The sequence below is a fragment of the Macaca fascicularis genome, chromosome 18 (genome assembly GCF_037993035.2).
Source record: "Macaca fascicularis isolate 582-1 chromosome 18, T2T-MFA8v1.1".
NCBI classification, from domain to species: Eukaryota; Metazoa; Chordata; class Mammalia; order Primates; family Cercopithecidae; genus Macaca; species Macaca fascicularis.
Genome location: NC_088392.1, coordinates 54,479,865 through 54,496,736, shown reverse-complemented (window position 1 = coordinate 54,496,736; position 16,872 = coordinate 54,479,865). Strand labels below are relative to the sequence as shown.

The 16,872-nt window shown below is 41.6% G+C and overlaps 2 protein-coding genes across 2 annotated transcripts in view; one reads left to right on the top strand and one right to left on the bottom strand.

The window, feature by feature from the left end:
- Nucleotides 1-6,482: 6,482 nt before the first annotated feature.
- ZNF396 (zinc finger protein 396) lies at nt 6,483-16,033 on the bottom strand. The gene is given in 6 exon segments (XM_074022592.1): nt 6,483-8,390; nt 8,392-8,627; nt 12,077-12,221; nt 12,497-12,612; nt 12,615-12,984; nt 15,979-16,033. Coding segments are annotated over 5 exon segments (1,005 nt in total). The 5' UTR covers nt 12,913-12,984; nt 15,979-16,033; the 3' UTR covers nt 6,483-8,180.
- Nucleotides 15,225-16,872, top strand: part of GALNT1 (polypeptide N-acetylgalactosaminyltransferase 1) — a 322,829-nt gene continuing 321,181 nt past the window's right edge. The window contains exon 1 of the mRNA XM_065534313.2: nt 15,225-15,343. The gene's annotated coding sequence lies outside the window, so the exon portion shown is untranslated. The remainder of the gene's footprint in view (nt 15,344-16,872) is intronic.

Here is a 16,872-nt window from a genome sequence, read left to right as displayed (position 1 = left end):
TCTCTCTGACGCTTAGAACCCCCCTTTCCTACTCCAAACTTTATTAGGGCAGGGATTTTTTTTTTTTTTTAAGCAGCTTCATTTTTGTTTCTTCCAATACTTTTGTTTTTCATTGTGATAAAATATATGTAACATAAAAATTGATCATTTTAACCATTTTAAGTGTACAATTCCTTAGGCCAGAAACAGAACTCTTATCTTGGAACTTTCTCTTCATTCTCGGTGTGCACTTCTGGGTTTCAGGCTGCCTTTGAGTCTAGGCAAAGAGATGCCAAGTGGAGAAGATAGTAAATTCAGTGCTAGTTTAGTAGATTTCAAATTCTGTCCTCCTTCCCCAGTCTGCTTGCTGTCATTTACTTTGAAGAGTCCTCAGATTTTGTCTAAACTTTCCAATTAGTGTGAGAGATGGGGTCAGGAGGAGTGTGCTTACTCTATCTTCCCTGGAGTCAGAGCCTCTGTTCTTGTTTTTATCATTCTACGCCCCCTCCTACTTACTTGGCTTAAGTTGCTTTTTTGTTTTTTTTCCCCCTCGTTTATTAATGTGGATGATTAGATAATTGATTTTAAATATTTATTCTCTTCTAATAAAGCTATTTGAAGGAATGGTACATCAGGGCTTCAGTCTTGCTTTCCTGTAGTTTTCTATTTTTTCCCTTCACATTTATCTGCTTAAAATCCTTCAGTTTTCATAGCTCTTTCCTCCACATGTATCAGCTTCATCTTCCAGCTGATGCAGCATTTCCTAGCATCGTAACCAGTCACAGTAACATGTGGGAATAGGACGATATCATCTGTCTCTTTTTTTTAGAAGAAAGCAAGCTTTTCCCAGAAGTCATGGGGCAGGCTTCTCCTGATGTCTCATTGGCCTGGATTGGGTGAAATACTCATTCCTAAACCAAAAGCAGGCAGGTGGAATTGTTTTTGTTTTATTTTTTTTTTCTTTTTAAAAAGATGGGGTTTTGCTTTGTTACCCAGCTGGTCTTGAACTCCTGAGCATAAGCAATCTTCTGGCCTCAGCCTCCCAAAGTGCTAGGATTACAGGTGTGAGCCACCATGCCTGGCCCACAGGTGGAATTGGATGATCATGATTGGCTTGGACTAATCATTTGGGGTAGAAAAAATATTAAGAAGTCAAACCGTAAAACCACCTAGGTAACAAGACTGGTAATAGCCAAAAAATAAAAAACAAAGTTTAATAGGCTGATCCAGTTCTGATGCAGCACATTAACATGTCCAACTGGAGATATTCTACCTAGAATCCTGACAACTACTTCTAAGATGGATAGAATTGAGCCTCCTAAGCTATATAGGAAAAGATACCAAATGTCTATGTGGTTGATCATTAACTATGACACTGGAGTTCCACACCTTATGCAAGCTGTCTCCCAATGTCATTGTCACCTTTGAATAAAAATGACACTTCAGTTGAAGACAAACCATTTAGACTCAAAGACAACTAAGATTAATACACCCAGACAATAATGTACATACATTGAGCAAAATCTCGAGAATCAGCAAAGTAATTAAACATATAGCTTTATACAAGAAAATAATTTTGAATCTAAGAAATTACAACCAATCTTTATGTTATTTCCTAGCCATTCAGGATCTGTGGCCTATATGATCCATTGGAACATTCTTCCAGGGCTCCTTAGATAATCTCATCATCCCCTGTCCTCAATGTTTAGTGGCAAAGGGAACATTATTTGGGCTTACAGTCAGTCCTTTCACCAAGGACATCTGGATTTTATCTTTCAGATTCTTTGCTTTTTTTTTTTTTTTTTTTTTTTTTGAGACGGAGTCTCGCTTTGTCGCCCAGGCTGGAGTGCAGTGGCCGGATCTCAGCTCACTGCAAGCTCCGCCTCCCGGGTTTACGCCATTCTCCTGCCTCAGCCTCCCGAGTAGCTGGGACTACAGGCGCCCACCACCTCGCCCGGCTAGTTTTTTGTATTTTTAGTAGAGACGGGGTTTCACCATATTAGCCAGGATGGTCTCGATCTCCTGACCTCGTGACCCGCCCGTCTCGGCCTCCCAAAGTGCTGGGATTACAGGCTTGAGCCACCGCGCCCGGCCCGATTCTTTGCTTTTGAAAAACATTCATTCCACAAGATTTTTTTTTTCTTTGCTAGAATATAAGCTTTATTATGGCAGGGATTATAAAAAAGCAGCTTCATTTTTGTTTCTTCCAATGCTTTTGTTTTTCATTGTGATAATACATACATGACAAAAATTTATCATTTTAACCATTTTTAAGTGTACAATTCAGTGGTATTAAGAACATTCATAATGTTATTCAACTATCACCACTCTACATTTCCAGAACTTTTTCATCATCTTAAACAGAAACCATGTATCCACAATTAACTTCCATTCCCCCTACCCTCTAGCCCCTGGTAATCATTATTTGACTTTATGTCTTTACAAATTTGCCTATTCTAGGTACCTCAAATAAGCAGAATCATATTTGTCTTTTCTTGTCTGGCTTATTTCACTTAGCATAGTGTTTTTAAGATTCATCCTTGTAGTATGTATCAGAATTTCATTTGTTTTTAGGGCTGAATAATACTCTCTTGTATGTCTATACCAAATTTTGTTTATTCATATGTAGATGGTCATTTGCGTAGTTTCCACCTTTTGGTTATTTCAAATAATGCTGCTATGAACATTGGTATACAGATACCTGTTTGAGTCTCTGCTTTCAGATATTTTGAGTATATACATAGAAGTGGAATTACTGGATCATATGGGAATTTTGTTTAACTTTTTGAGGAAACATCAAACTGTTTTCCATAGCAGCTACACCATTTTACATTCCCAATGGCAATGCACAAAGGTTCCAATTTCTCCTCATCTTTTCCAATACCTGTTTCTTTTTAAAATAATTACCATCCTAACGTTGTGAAGTGGTATCTCGTTGTGCTTTTGATTTGCATTTCCCTAATGATTAGTGACGTTGGACATCTTTTCGTGTGCTTATTGGCCATTTATGTATCCTCTTTGGAGAAGTGTCTATTCATGACCTTTGCCCATTTTTGAAATTTCTGTTGTTGAGTTGGAGGGGTTCTTTATATATTCTAGATAGTAATCCCTTATCAGATACATAATTTTCAAGTATTTTTGTTCCACAAGTATTTGAGTGCCTATTATGGGCCACGTACTGTGCCAGATGCTTAGGAAACAATGGTAAATGAATGAGGCAGCTCATGCTCTCAAGCAACATGAAATAGTGGAGTCAATACAGAAATAGATATAATCTCCATTTAACAGGGCAAAAAGTTATCATATTGCTTCTCAAATGAGCAAAGGAAAATGTAGTTTATTTTTTATAACTGATAATCTTTTTTTCTTGAATCCTTGCCCCACTGGGTGGGTGGGTGGGTGGTGAAAGAGCTGAATTAAATTGTTATATTTAGTTATTAATTATTAAATTGAATTCTTCAGTCCATTTTAAGTTCAACTCCCTCTCATGGCTATTTCTCACTCTGCCCTTTTCTGCCATCTGCTTGAGAAGGTGAGGGGGGCGTACATTCCCTGTGACGAGGTGGTGCTATGGATTGGGTGTTAGGTGGGCTTGCTGTTCTGATCTTCTCTGGTTTTTATTCTGGGCAGCTGGTCTTCTGTGGTGCTTGCTCACCAAACCTGCGGCAACAAATCATCTGTTTGTTTTGGTTGGGCTGGGGATCAGTGTCTCTTCCTTGGTGATTTGCCTCCACTTTGTTTCTAGGAAGAGCTATAGGTCCCCATTAAGCTCTGGTGGGCCCTGCAGCTCTTTGCTACAGGATCCACAAGGTTACTTGCTCAACTATTCCAACTTTCCAGCTCTATAGTCAGCTATTTTCCAAGGTTCCCACCAGGTACAGAAAACTGCCATATCTCTTTCAAGCCACATACTAGCTGACAGAGGCCATTTACCTAACATGGAATTGCCGTTTTTATGAGAGTTCAGTGTTGGAGCACCAGCAGTCTGTTCAACAATTTTCCTCCCAATGCACTCAATGGCAAGGGGGCACAGCCCTCTCCCCCTGATTCTCCCCTAACCCCCTCCACAGTTCTGCAGGGGTTGGGCAGCAGAGGTGAAAGGACACCCTGTGCCTGACCCTCTCATCCTCTCACTCACTCTTTCCAGGACTAGGAGAGCCTTAAAAATATATCTTTTTGCTACTCTGTAACTTTTTCCACCCCAAGGTGTCATTTATTCTCCTGTTCCTTGAAGCCATATTTGCAATTTAATACTTTAAAAATATTTTATTTCATGAGATAAATGTAATGGTAAGGATAAGAACAGACTGATATGCAATTAACATAAGAGTGTGGTGGTCCTCCCCAACCTACTCTTTGGGTGTTAGGGAAGTGGTACCTAAACTAAAACATGCAGAATACACAGGAATTAGGTAACATGCGAAAGCTAGATAGGCGTTCAAAAAGAGTACATGGAAAGGTCCAAAGGCTGGAGGACTTCTGACAATTCATAATGGCTGAAGCACAGAGGCAATGGCAAGAGCTAGAGCTGAAGCTGAAGTGGTAAGCTGTGGTCAGATCACAAAGAGCCTTAAAAATCTTGTTTAGCAGTTTTGACTTTATCCTAAAACAAGGGAAAGCCTATGTCTTAGACAGGAAAAGGGCATGATAAAATGTATGCCTTAGCAAGATTACTCTGGTTGAGAGATGAATGCATATGAAGAGGGCAAAGTTAAGGGTCACATAATTCCCCTCACTCAGGGACTGGCCACCATCTTGAATTTTGCCAGTGTGAGCTGGAAAAATATAGGGTAGGAGGGAGGGTCACAACAGCATATTTAAGTGTTAAAGGGATGGATGCAGAAGGAAGGCAGAGAGTGAAGAAACAGAAGAGAGGAAGAATGACTGGAAGCCAAGGCCTTTCAGAGGTGAGAATGCTGTGAGGCTCAGAGGGGAAAGACCCCTCTCTCATTCTCAGAAGAGGGAAAGGAAATGATGGGTAAAGTGTAAATAATTTGGCAAATTTAGTCACAGGAACTTGTAAGAGTTCTTATCTTTTTTTCCTTTAATGCAGGAAGCAAAACATACTTGTCTGCTCATAAGGAGTCAGGTGACAAAGGATTAGTATGGCAAACACGGTTGGCTAACCCAATGTCGTCCTCAACCCCCATCTGCCCTGCTTTCCCTCTAGAGGTTGAAAATGCTTTCCCTACCACACTTGTAACAATGAAACACAAGCAAGATTTTGATAGGGTTTTTGGAAAGCTTTTTGCTTAGCATGACTGTCTTTGTCCTTTCTTCCTGACTTAATCCCAGTTCCTAGAGCTGTGACAGCTCTCTCGAAAATCGGACAAAATAGCATGAGGTAAAGCTAGACCTTCCAGCTGCTGATTAAGAGCCAGCAACCCACCTTCCAGATTTCGGGTTGAAAATTCCTATTTGTTTAAACCACCAAAGATGGATTTTGCAACCAGAAGCATTCCTAACACAGAAAGGCTTGCTGTGTTAAGCCACTGTTGTACGGACAGTGATGAACATTTGACTTGGTCTCTGAAGAGAATAGGAGTGGTAAACAAAAACAAAACCAAAAACAAACAAACCACAAAGGATTATTGGTAACCTTGAAGGCCCAGATAAAGTGAAAGCCATAAAACAATACCAATTTCATTTTGGAGTATTTACTATCCCTGAAAATTAATCAATATAATGGTTAATAATAAATGCTAATAAAATGCTAATTTTTAAAACCAAGGTTAGCTTAACTAATTCTCCTTTTATATAAACTAGTACCATTCACTCATTAGGATACCTACATAACTACGAAATTCAAAGTACACAGAAACACCCTTTAAAGATTCATCATAGACGATATGATTCATGCCACTTTCTGGTGAAGACATTCATATTATTCACAATAAAGAGAATGCAACCTTACAAAGTTGACAGCAGCACCAAGTGAAGACAGGTGCTTCCTTCAAAATACTTGATTTAGATTCTGCCATCTTATTCACACAGAACCTAAGAAACTCTTTCCGTATTTAAGCAGTAATTCACAATATACACATCTCTGAGGCATTTGTTGTTTCAACAGATGGTTAGTTCCTCTCCGTAATTACAAAGAGAATGGGCCCCAAATAAAAAGCATCCTACATTTTTAGTGACTCAAAATACACACAACTCAATATAAAATTCATATTCACTAGAACTACAAATCATAATCACTATTAGAAAATTCTATAATAAAATGTACACTCACTTCTTCTACTAATCTTATATTTATCAGCATAGTAACTAAGTAGACTGTGGTAATTCCACATATTTGGAGCTCCTCTAAGCCAATTTCTGGAGATACTCCAGAAGATACGGTTGGATTTTCCAAGAATGAAATGTTTTACACTTTATGAGGAACCCAACCAGACAAAGAAGTTGACTATGAGTCTTTTCCCTTATTCCAAGGACTTTGATTTCTGATGTTTGCCTCCATATTGGGTAACTGTAACACCATGGAAAACACAACACATGTATTATTGTAGTAACATTACAGAGTTTTATCAAAAATCTCTGGAAAAGAGATAATTATGTTGTTTTTATACTGTCAGAATAATTTTAATAATGTATGATTCAGTAATTTTATTTTTCAACAGGGAATCTGGCTGAATTAAATACAGGTAAAACTTATAGCTACTCATATCCCATATATAAGCCAAATAAGATATCCCATAAATGTCTTAAAACTTATAAACTATAATGGTTAGGTTCAACAATTGTTTATAAGGGACTGCAGTGGACCCTTTACATTGAACTTCAGTGATTTGTCCATATGTACAAGAGCATCAAAACCAGGGTCTCATTTCATGACAGCATGTCTAGAAACTCATCTTACTAAGAATGCAGACAACTCTGAAAAGGTTGTCTTGTGATGCCTGAAACATATTCATAGCTGATTTGTGTCAGAAAAAGGGACATTGAAGCATTGTCATCAGCAGTTAAGGGCTTCCTCTAGTTAAGCTGTGGTACATTTCTCCATCACACACTGTACTTGCCAACACTTGTGGTACATCACTCGTTTGACAATTTCGTTCATCTCCCTTTTTTCTTTATATTAAGATGATCATCATCTTAATTACAGAAGCACCCACAGAATAATATTGTTATGAAAACATTCCTTGTTTAGCTGACTCCTTGTAGACATGCAGTCATTTTCATGTTTCCATTGACTTATTTCCAAGTTACATTGCAAAGGAGATTATTTTTTTCCAACATAGGAAATTCACTTGATATCAGTAGTATGGAGGCTCTTGTGTGCTTTCATAAGAGATTAAGGCCCTTTATTTCTCTGCCTCCTGAAAGTGACCTGGGACACTTCAGCCTAGTCTTGAAGTACATATTATTTTGGGCCTCTGCAATCCTATGTTCATATTTTGAATCTGGTAACAGAAGACAAAATAGGAATTTTATTATTTTATTTTATTTTATTTTAGAGACGGAGTCTCGCTCCGTCTCTGAGGCTGGAGTACAGTGGCATGATCTCAGCTCACTGCAACCTCCGCCTCCCAGGTTCAAGCAATTTTCCTGCCTCAGCCTCCCAAGTAGCTGGGATTACAGGCGCATGCCGCCACGCCTGGCTAATTTTTTGAATTTTAGTAGAGACGGTGTTTCACCATGTTGTCCAGGCTGGTCTTGAACTCCTGAGTTCAGGCAATCTCCCTGCCTTGGCCTCCCAAAGTGCTAGGATTACAGGCACGAGCCACCGCACCCAGCCAGGAATTTTTTTTGAGTGCTTTAATTTTTGGTCTTTAGAATTCTAGTGTTTAAGTTATGAAATGGAGGAGAATATCTATTTTTACACTGAGTAACTCAAACATTCCTTCTCAATGAGGGAAAAAACAACTTGTCTAAAAAGATATATACTAGTTCATTATATGTGTTAATAATGAAAATAGTAGAACATGTCTGAGAATGCCTTTTCAAGAGCTGTGTAGGGATGGAAATCTGAATTAAGCTTTGGAATGGCAAACATCAGAATTGACACTGCATTAATAAGCAGGAAAGCAAATTATGCTGACATGAGATCTTCAACCTTCTCTCCTGTGGCTTTCATGGCTCTTGAAAGGAGTCTGGTGCTTACTAAGACCACTGATTTGTACTAAGGAGCGTTTGCACCTTGCGTCTTCCCTTGTGCTGAAATAGCTCTGAGTAAATGCTTTGATTCCCTCATGATATTATGGGACTTCTTTTCTAATGTGTCTTTTCCTATGTCTAAAAAGATTCGAGTCCTGACGAAAGGCTTTGTCACAGTCATGACACTTGTAGGGCTTCTCACCAGTATGGGTTCGTCGATGCTGAATCAGAATCGTGCTTCGGCTGAATGCCTTTGCACACTTGTCACATGCATAAGGTTTCTCTCCACTATGGATTCTCTGATGTAAAAAAAAGGGCTGAGCTCTGACTAAAGATTTTGCCACATTCATCACATTTGTGTTGTTTTTCCCGAGAAGGGTTTCCTTGTCTCCTTTCAAGCCTACCGTCTTGCTCATAGGTTGCTCTATATGTGGAACTCTGGGAGGCATTGATATAAAGGATGTTAGAGACATTGCAGTGCAGTTCTATGCCTAAAGAAGTCTTCTGCCTTGCTGCGGATTTCACATTTGTAGTTTTGATGTCTTCATCTGAAATAGAAAAATGAATGTCATCAGGAAAGAGAAAGAATGATCCAAATGAAATATACATGATTATTGCTAGCATGTTTATACAACAACACACAATGTGAAGGATGGAGAGTGTAAGACAAAATATTGAGAAGATTATATAAGACAAAGAGAAAGGTTTACATACTGAGGAGGCAGTCAACTACACTATAAAGATGAAAAGTTCTACGGAAAAGACAGAATAAGCAATAAGGATAAAAAGACATCAGAAACTAAGGAAAGTCTGGAAGGAAAGAAAGGGCTTAAAAAGAAGAAATGATTGGAGATACAGAGAGATAGCTTGAAGGAGAGGAATCCAATGCGCCAGTGGGAGTAAGAAACAAGATTTAGTACTGGGGTATCAATAAACAAATAAAAGCTAAATAATCATAAAGGAATCAATAACTATACAAAGAAATGAGCTGAAGAAAGCCAAAGGGCCAAAAGGGAATGTGGAAAATAAAGTAAGAAAATATAAGTTAGGCAAATAAAGGGAAGAATATAGACTAGGATAACTAGTACCTCAAAAGATCAAGGGTAGCACAGTACCCATCGATGAAAAACCTCTACTCCTGTATGGATGTTATATTACTGGTTGAATGGCTGTTTGTTGTATTATTTTGTATTACTTTTAACATCTATGAAAAATGTACATGGCTGCTTATGGGCTGCAGTCACTCAAGCGGCACACAAATCTGGCTTGATGCAGAGGGCCTTATGACTCAGGGTGCCTAAAGCTCCAGCAGAACTGCTAACTCAGATGTGAAAATGCCAGTGTAATGTGGATGCATTACCTGAAGAAATCACTTTAGTTATCCTCATGGTGGCATTTTAACTGAAGCTGCTGAAAGACAGGAGCTTAAAATGAGTTTCTAAAAGCAAAGTACAACAGTTTTGGACATATCTGGGGACATGACTTGGCTGGAGCTGAAGTAATTATATAAATAAGATTAAAAGCAACCCAGAGAGGCACTGATGATAAGTGATCCCCTGGGCCCTCTCAAGGCCTAATCAAAAGGATGGGGTGAGAAAGGTGGTCTGGGGAGAACAGTTAGTGATGGAGTGTGATACTGAATAAGAAAACTGAGTTGTTTCACTCTTTAGAATTTATTAAAAATGGATCTACCTGCTGTCTCTACAATCTCCTTAGAATCACCCAACATAAGCTCAAATCTTAACATAAGCCCTTCCCAATTCCTTCTTAATAACACATCCCATAGTTTCTGTGCCGTGTTCTCTTTCTTGCTGCAGCAAACTAAATAAACCTAACTTAAAAAAAAAAAAAAACAAACCTACATAAAAATCAAATCAAATCAAATGGGTCTAAATAGTTATTACAAAAGGAATTTAAAATTATTTCTTGTATTTATTCACAAATGTGGTGTCTCAGTCCATTTTCTGTTGCTTAGAATACCTGAATTTGAGTAATTTATTTATAAAAAGAATTTCTTATAGTTATGGAGATTCAGAAGTCCAGAGTGGAGGGGTGCACCTGGTGAGAGCCTTCTTGCTGGTGGAGACTCTCTGAAGAGTTCTGAGGCAGTGAAGGGCATTTCACAGTGATGGGTCTGAGCATATTAACATGCTAACTCAGCCCTTTCTTCTTGTTCTTATAAAGTTACCAGTTCTACTCCTATGATAACTCATGAATGAATTAATCCATGAATGAATTAATCCATTCATGAGGGCAGGGGTGATAATCCAATTGCCTCTCAAAGGCATCACTTCTCAATACTGCCACACTTGGGATTAAGTTTCAACGTCAGTTTTGGAGGACACAAATATTCAAACCATAGCATATGGCATACTCATTTATTGTTACTAGTTTAAGTGGAAATCATTTTATAAATGGTAAGGATTCTGTCTCAAATTCATTTTTGCTAGTTTGTATTTCAAAGTGACCTCAATGATTAGTCATTACTATCAAAATCCTGGCATCAATTAATACTTTACAGCACTGAGACCAAGATCATCTCCCAGAAGCTTTGATAAGACATGACTCAGTACCACAGAAATCATGTTGTGGCCTTAAGAAATGGTTCTATTATTCTATCACATGATGCTGGTTCTCTCTGCCATGTACTGCAAGATCCTGGACCTTTTGCATTCTGTTTCAAATTTCTATGAATCTTTAAAAAAATGTAGGAAAGGCCTCCATGAGGACACTCACAGGTAGGATGTGGTTCTTGCCACACCTGGCTTTGAGGTTGATACTTCTGTAGTCACCACCACACCCTGCTGAGTCTGGGATGGTCTCCCTCTCTTTCCTGATGGAAAATACTTTTTCCTGAAAAGACTTTCACTTTTCTAGGTAAACTAAGACAATTTCTAGACTGGAGGTATTACGTGTCCCAGTATAAGCCTTCTGAGAGTCAGTACTTGCCAAGTTAGGGTAAGCAATGTTTTCTAAATCTTTCTAAATTACTGTATTTTCTTTGTGTAGTTTCTTATAAAAATTCCCTTGGAAAAACTCTAACCTTGCTTAGGTATCAGCCACTCCTGAACTATGGAAGCAGTGCTGGAGGGAGGGAAGGCGATGCTCCCAAGTAGGATTTCCCTCTTAATCTCTGGCTCCTATTTTATCCAAGATGATCATCTAGAAGGAAGGTCTCTGCTCAAACGTTGCTTCATCAGAGAGGCCTTCCTACCACTCTATATAATAAGATCCTATCCCCGCTATTCTGTTTACAGTAGCGTGGCCCTTTTATCAAATGAAATTTTACATTGAGTTCCAATATATGAAACAGATGAAAACACAGCTACTCTGGCTGAAGCAGGAGCAAGCAGTCACAACCCATAAGGTCTCTAACTCAGCCTTATTTCCACTTCTTACCTTCATCTAACCCCTTTATTCTTTGTTTTGTTTTTATTTTTTCTCCATAGCACTTATTTGTTTAGTATTTGCAGTGGAAGAACAGATTGCTACACAGCTATTCTGGAGAACTTATAGAAAGCAATGCAAAGATCAGTTGAGGCCAGTTGAGGATGTGAGGGAGTAGAGAAATGTATTCAAAGAATGTATGAGAACAAAGTCACCTTAGCAGCAATATGGGCAATTTTGCTACTAGATCCCACCAGTAACTGAGCAGTCATATAGGAAATGATGAGGATCAGTGGTCTCTGGGCTGTGTACCTTGGGGTCCCACAGACAAGCCTCAAGGGCTGCCCGAACATAAAAGGGCTACTTTAAAAAGGCATGAAAACCCTGATGGAGATGTCAGGGATTTAATATCTAAAGATTTTATAAGAATATCTGAAAAAGAAGAACAGAATACTGAAGATCTTCATTTAGTAGGACAAATAACAGAAGTTTCCACAGTAAGAAGATGACAGCGGGAGATTTGAGGCCTCTTGCATAAATCAGCCGAGATGTGTGTGGTGAGCAGAGGGCCCCTACACCTTCCATCATGAACTGAATCCTGCCCCCTCACCATGCAGTCTTAAGGACTGAAGTTCCCATGATGCTCCCTGGAGCTACTTCTTCATGGGCATGAGCTGGCTACTTGGCAATTCCTCAGTGATTTCTGAAGGTGCTAGCTTCTCTGCAATCACGTCCTTCCTTTGTCCAAAAAAGACCTAAAAACAGGAATAACTGAGGCTGAAGAACACCATGAGATTGGGACTTGAGGATAAAATGACAGAGAATAAACTATGCAAAAACTATCATGGACACAGGAAAAGGGAGGTAAAAAGTAGAGCCACCTTCTATTTGCTGGGACACCCATTAGTACTTTCACCCCTACACATCAAGTTGTGCTGACTGGGAATACAGTTTGAGAGCTCTACGCCCAGTGATGTGCCAGCACTCTTGACTCAGCCTGGGGCTTCATCTCCACAGGAATCCTTCTTACCTGCTCTGGTCCATCAAGCTCTCTCTCCACATCCTCCAGCATAGTCACAGCTTCCTCTCCATTCTCTGGATGATGCTTCTGCACCCAGGCCTGTAGCTCTTTTGGGGGGATGGCCAGAACTGCTCCAGCACCAGCAGCTCCAGGATCTGCTCCTTGGTGTGCACCTCCGGCCTCAGCCAGAGATGACAAAGTTCCCGGAGTCAGCTCAGAGTCTCCCGGGGCCAAGGTGAATCCTGGTAGCCAAACTGCCTGAACTGCTGGTGGAAGGTCTCTGGGCTATAGCTGCTGCTCCAGTGGAGGTTAGAGTCCAGATCACAGGTCTGTTCTTCCTCTTCCATCTTCACTGTCAGAATCCCATTACACTCCTCTGAAATTTGTGTTAGGAGTGATGATGACTTTCCCAATTTTGCAGACATTTTGACAGACAAATAGCTCAGTACTGTTGGGCTTTAATCCTCAAGGAAGTAAAGCTCTCCTTATGGACACTCCTTAAATATGATTAAAGAAACAAGTGGAAAGAAGACAAAAGACAAATGCTTCTTACAACAAAACAACTAAGATGAGAAACATAAGACTGTATAGGAAATACTGACCTTAGTCTTAACAGAAATCATGCTTTTATTTATTTATTTATTTATTTATTTATTTTTTGAGATGGAGTCTTGCTCTGTTACCCAGGCTGGAGTGCAGTGGTGTGATCTCAGCTCACTGCAACCTCTGCCTCCTGGATTCAAGTGATTCTCGTGCTTCAGCGTCCTAAGTAGCTGGGACTACAGGTACCTGCCACCACGCCTGGCTAATTTTTGTATTTTCAGTAGAGACGGGTTTCACCATGTTGGCCAGGCTACTCTCGAACTCCTGACCTCAGGTGATCCACCTGCCTCCTGAAGTGCTGGGAGTACAGGCATGAGCCACCACGCCTGGCCCAGAAAACATGCTTTTGAAGAATACTTCTTTAAGAGAACCAAATAGCTAAGACTCATTAATTCGTATGCATAAGCGATTCACAACTCATTCTGAAAACCATGCCCACAAGGCTACTGAGTATAACAATAAGAGATCACCCAGGATTGCATAGAAGTTCTCAGATAATGGAAATAAGGGAAGCCTGAGAAATGCTATGACTCTGGAGCCAGTTCAAAGAGCCAGTCAGTTTTCAGTTTGCTGCAAAGAGCTCAAAGAAATAGTCTCATGAGGGAAGTACTTTCAGCTTTTACTGTTAAAATATTACTTCCACATTAAAGGAACCATTCCAACAAAACAAAACAAAACAAAACCCAATCAGCTGGGCACTGTGCTTGTGCCTGAAATCCCAGCACTTTGGGAAGCCGAGGTGGGAGATGGGAGGATCACCTGAGCCTAGGAGCTTGGGACCAGCCTATGCAACACAGTAGGATCCCATCTCTATTAAAAAATAAATAAATAAATAAATAAATAAGAAAAAAGAAAAACAACAACAACAAAGGCAACCGCACATTCCTTTATCTGAATGTATTTCCATTTTTTTCCATATCCATATTATTTACTTAACTATGTATTTTAAAATACTTAGGTTGTTTCTAATTTCACTATTATAATTAATGCTGGGAGGCACATCTTTATGAATATACGATTTTTCTCCTTTCAAAGTATTTCTTTCAAGCGTGTCCCAAGCCTCTGCTTGTTGAGGATCAAAGGAGAATAGCAAATTCTGTCTTGCTATGTATTATCAAAATATTGCAAAAAAGACTGTATCAATTCACAATACCATCACAATCATAGTGACTTGTGAGGGCAACAATTTCTTCAAGTATTATTAGCTCGTTAGCAACAAAGGGGTGGGGATGGCACTTCTCTTTGTATCATTTTACTCTTAAGTATCATCAGTAACTAATCGCATTTTTTTGTTGTTGTTGTTTTGGGTTTTTTTTTTTGAGACAGAGTCTGGCTCTGCTGCCCAGACTGGAGTACAGTGGCGGGATCTTGGCTCACTGCAGCCTCTGCCTTCCGGGTTCAAGTGATTCTCCTGCCTCAGCCTCCCAAGTAGCTGGGATTATAGACGTGTACCATCACGCCTGGCTAATTTTTATAATTTTAGTAGAGACAGGCTTTCACCATGTTGGCCAGGCTGGTCTCAAACTCCTGACCTCAGGTGATCCATCTGCCTGGGCCTCCCAAAGTGCTGGGAGTATAGGCGTGAGCCACCGCACCCGGGCTAATCACATTTTTTAAATTGGGCAGGAGGTATACGACAGTGTTTGTACAACTTCAGCAAATGATGACTACTTTAAAAATCTTACGTGCCCCTCCATCTTCCCTTGTTATGTATCCTGCCATTTGATTTTTTTTCTCACTTCAAGTACTGTTCTAGGTACTGAAGAAACACCAGTGTCCTGTATAAAGCCTGTGAGTTCATAAAGCTTGTTACCAAATAAACGATACAACTTTACACAATGATGTGCTATGAAACAAACAATAGCAGACACACATATTAATATAATTTACTATGTGCCAAGCACTGTTTTAAACACCTTAGTAAAAATATACAAAGGTTAAATCCTCATAAAAGTTCTAGATTATTTTTACCCCCATGTTGTAGATGGGGAGGCAGTCACAGCAAAGCCAGATACTCTGACCAAAGGCAAAGCTGGGGTCTGAATCCAGGCCGTCCACACTTATCCATGGTGCTGTGTAGTTAAGAGGCCATAGGCAGCAGGGGCCCCTGGGGCGACCACTGCGCGTTTTCTCTGCGCAGAGGAGGAAGCGGCGGCAGGCAACCGCACTCCCAGATGAAGAGGGGCCGGAAGAGTCTGAGGAACGAGACCCGAGAGGTGGGAAAGGTTGAGGTCACCGCTTTGGAGCCGTCAGGTACCCTAAGGGATATAAGAGGGACCCCGGGGCTAAAGCAGCCTCTGGAAGAGAGGGGCCGCCCTGTCACTTCAGCGCCAGGCGCAGAATCTGGGCTAAACCTGAGAGGGGGGAAGGAACCCCCGACACCGCACGACGGCCAGAAAGAACTGGGTCCGCGGCGGGGAGGCTTCGGTCAAAGCCTGGGACGCAGGGGTCTTTCCGCCGGGGACGCCGCTCTTGGCTCCACCCTGCTGTGGCGGGAGGGCTACGGGAGGGCTGACTTCCGACAGTCTCCGGACCTCCCGGCCTCCCAGGCTGGGAACCGCCGGGGCGAAGCGGCAGGTGGCGCGTGGGGCCGACGGGCGGCGCGTGGGGCCGGCAGGGGGCGTGGGTTCAGCTGGGAGGGCAGGCGCCGGGGTCTGCCGGGGAAGGACGAGGGGAAGGGGTGCGCGGACTCCCGGGCAGACAGCGATGTGGGGGCAGCGGCGGGGAGGGGCTTGGGGATCTGGGACTGTGTAGAGGGTGCTGTACTGGCGCGCGGAGGAAGGGGTGGCGCCGAGTCCGCCGTCGCCTCTCCGCGTCCCCCTTCCACCGCCCGGGGACCGCCGCTTCTGACCGCGGCCTGGGGGCCCTAAAGAGGCCTCGGGTCTCACCTCCCGGCAGAGAAGCGCCGACCCAGACACCGTCGGGGAGAAACCGGGGAACTGCAAGCTGCGCAACAGCTTCCGGTTCTGGCGGCGGGTGGGGGCGGGGCCCGGAACGCTGGGACGTTGCCACGGAGACGAGCCGCCGCAGCCGCGCACTTAGGGGAGAGAGAACTGGGAGGCTCGACGGGTGAGAATCCAGCTGCTCTGCTCAGTGTTCGGTTCAGTAAACTAGCATTGTTGCTTCGGAAAGTACTTTTGCTTACATTATTCATTTACTCCGATAACTCAGTAAGGTTATTCCCATTTTACAGAAAATAAACTCAAATGTCCTGTGAGTTGCCAAGGATTACAGAGAGGGGCAAATGCTCTGCTGTCTACCACTGAGTACAATCCCCAATACCATTCCCACTCCTGGAGTGGTTACACTCCAAGTACTGACGGTTTAAGGGGCGGGTTTGACATCCGCAACCCCCACGCTTTCACAGAACACAATGGCCCTTGAAAAAGTGAGAACTGACCCACGTAAAATTTGTCACAATACATACACATTTATTTCCTCAGATAATCTTAACCGCAATTGAAAAATAAGTTTGAGGCCGGGCGCCGTGGCTCATGCTTGTAATCCCAGCACTTTGGGAGGTTGAGATCGGCGGATCACATGAGCCAGGGAGTTCGAGACCAGCCTGGGCAACATGGCTAAACCCCATCTCTACAAAAAATACAAAATTAGCCGAATGTAGAGACGCATGCCTGTAGTCCCCGCTACTTGGGAGGCTGAGGGGTGAGGATCACCTGAATCTGGGGTCAAGTGAGTCATGATTGTGCCACTGCACTCCAGCCTGAGCTGCAAAGTGAGACCGTCTCAAAAAAATAAAAATAAAATAAATTTGAGCCTAAATG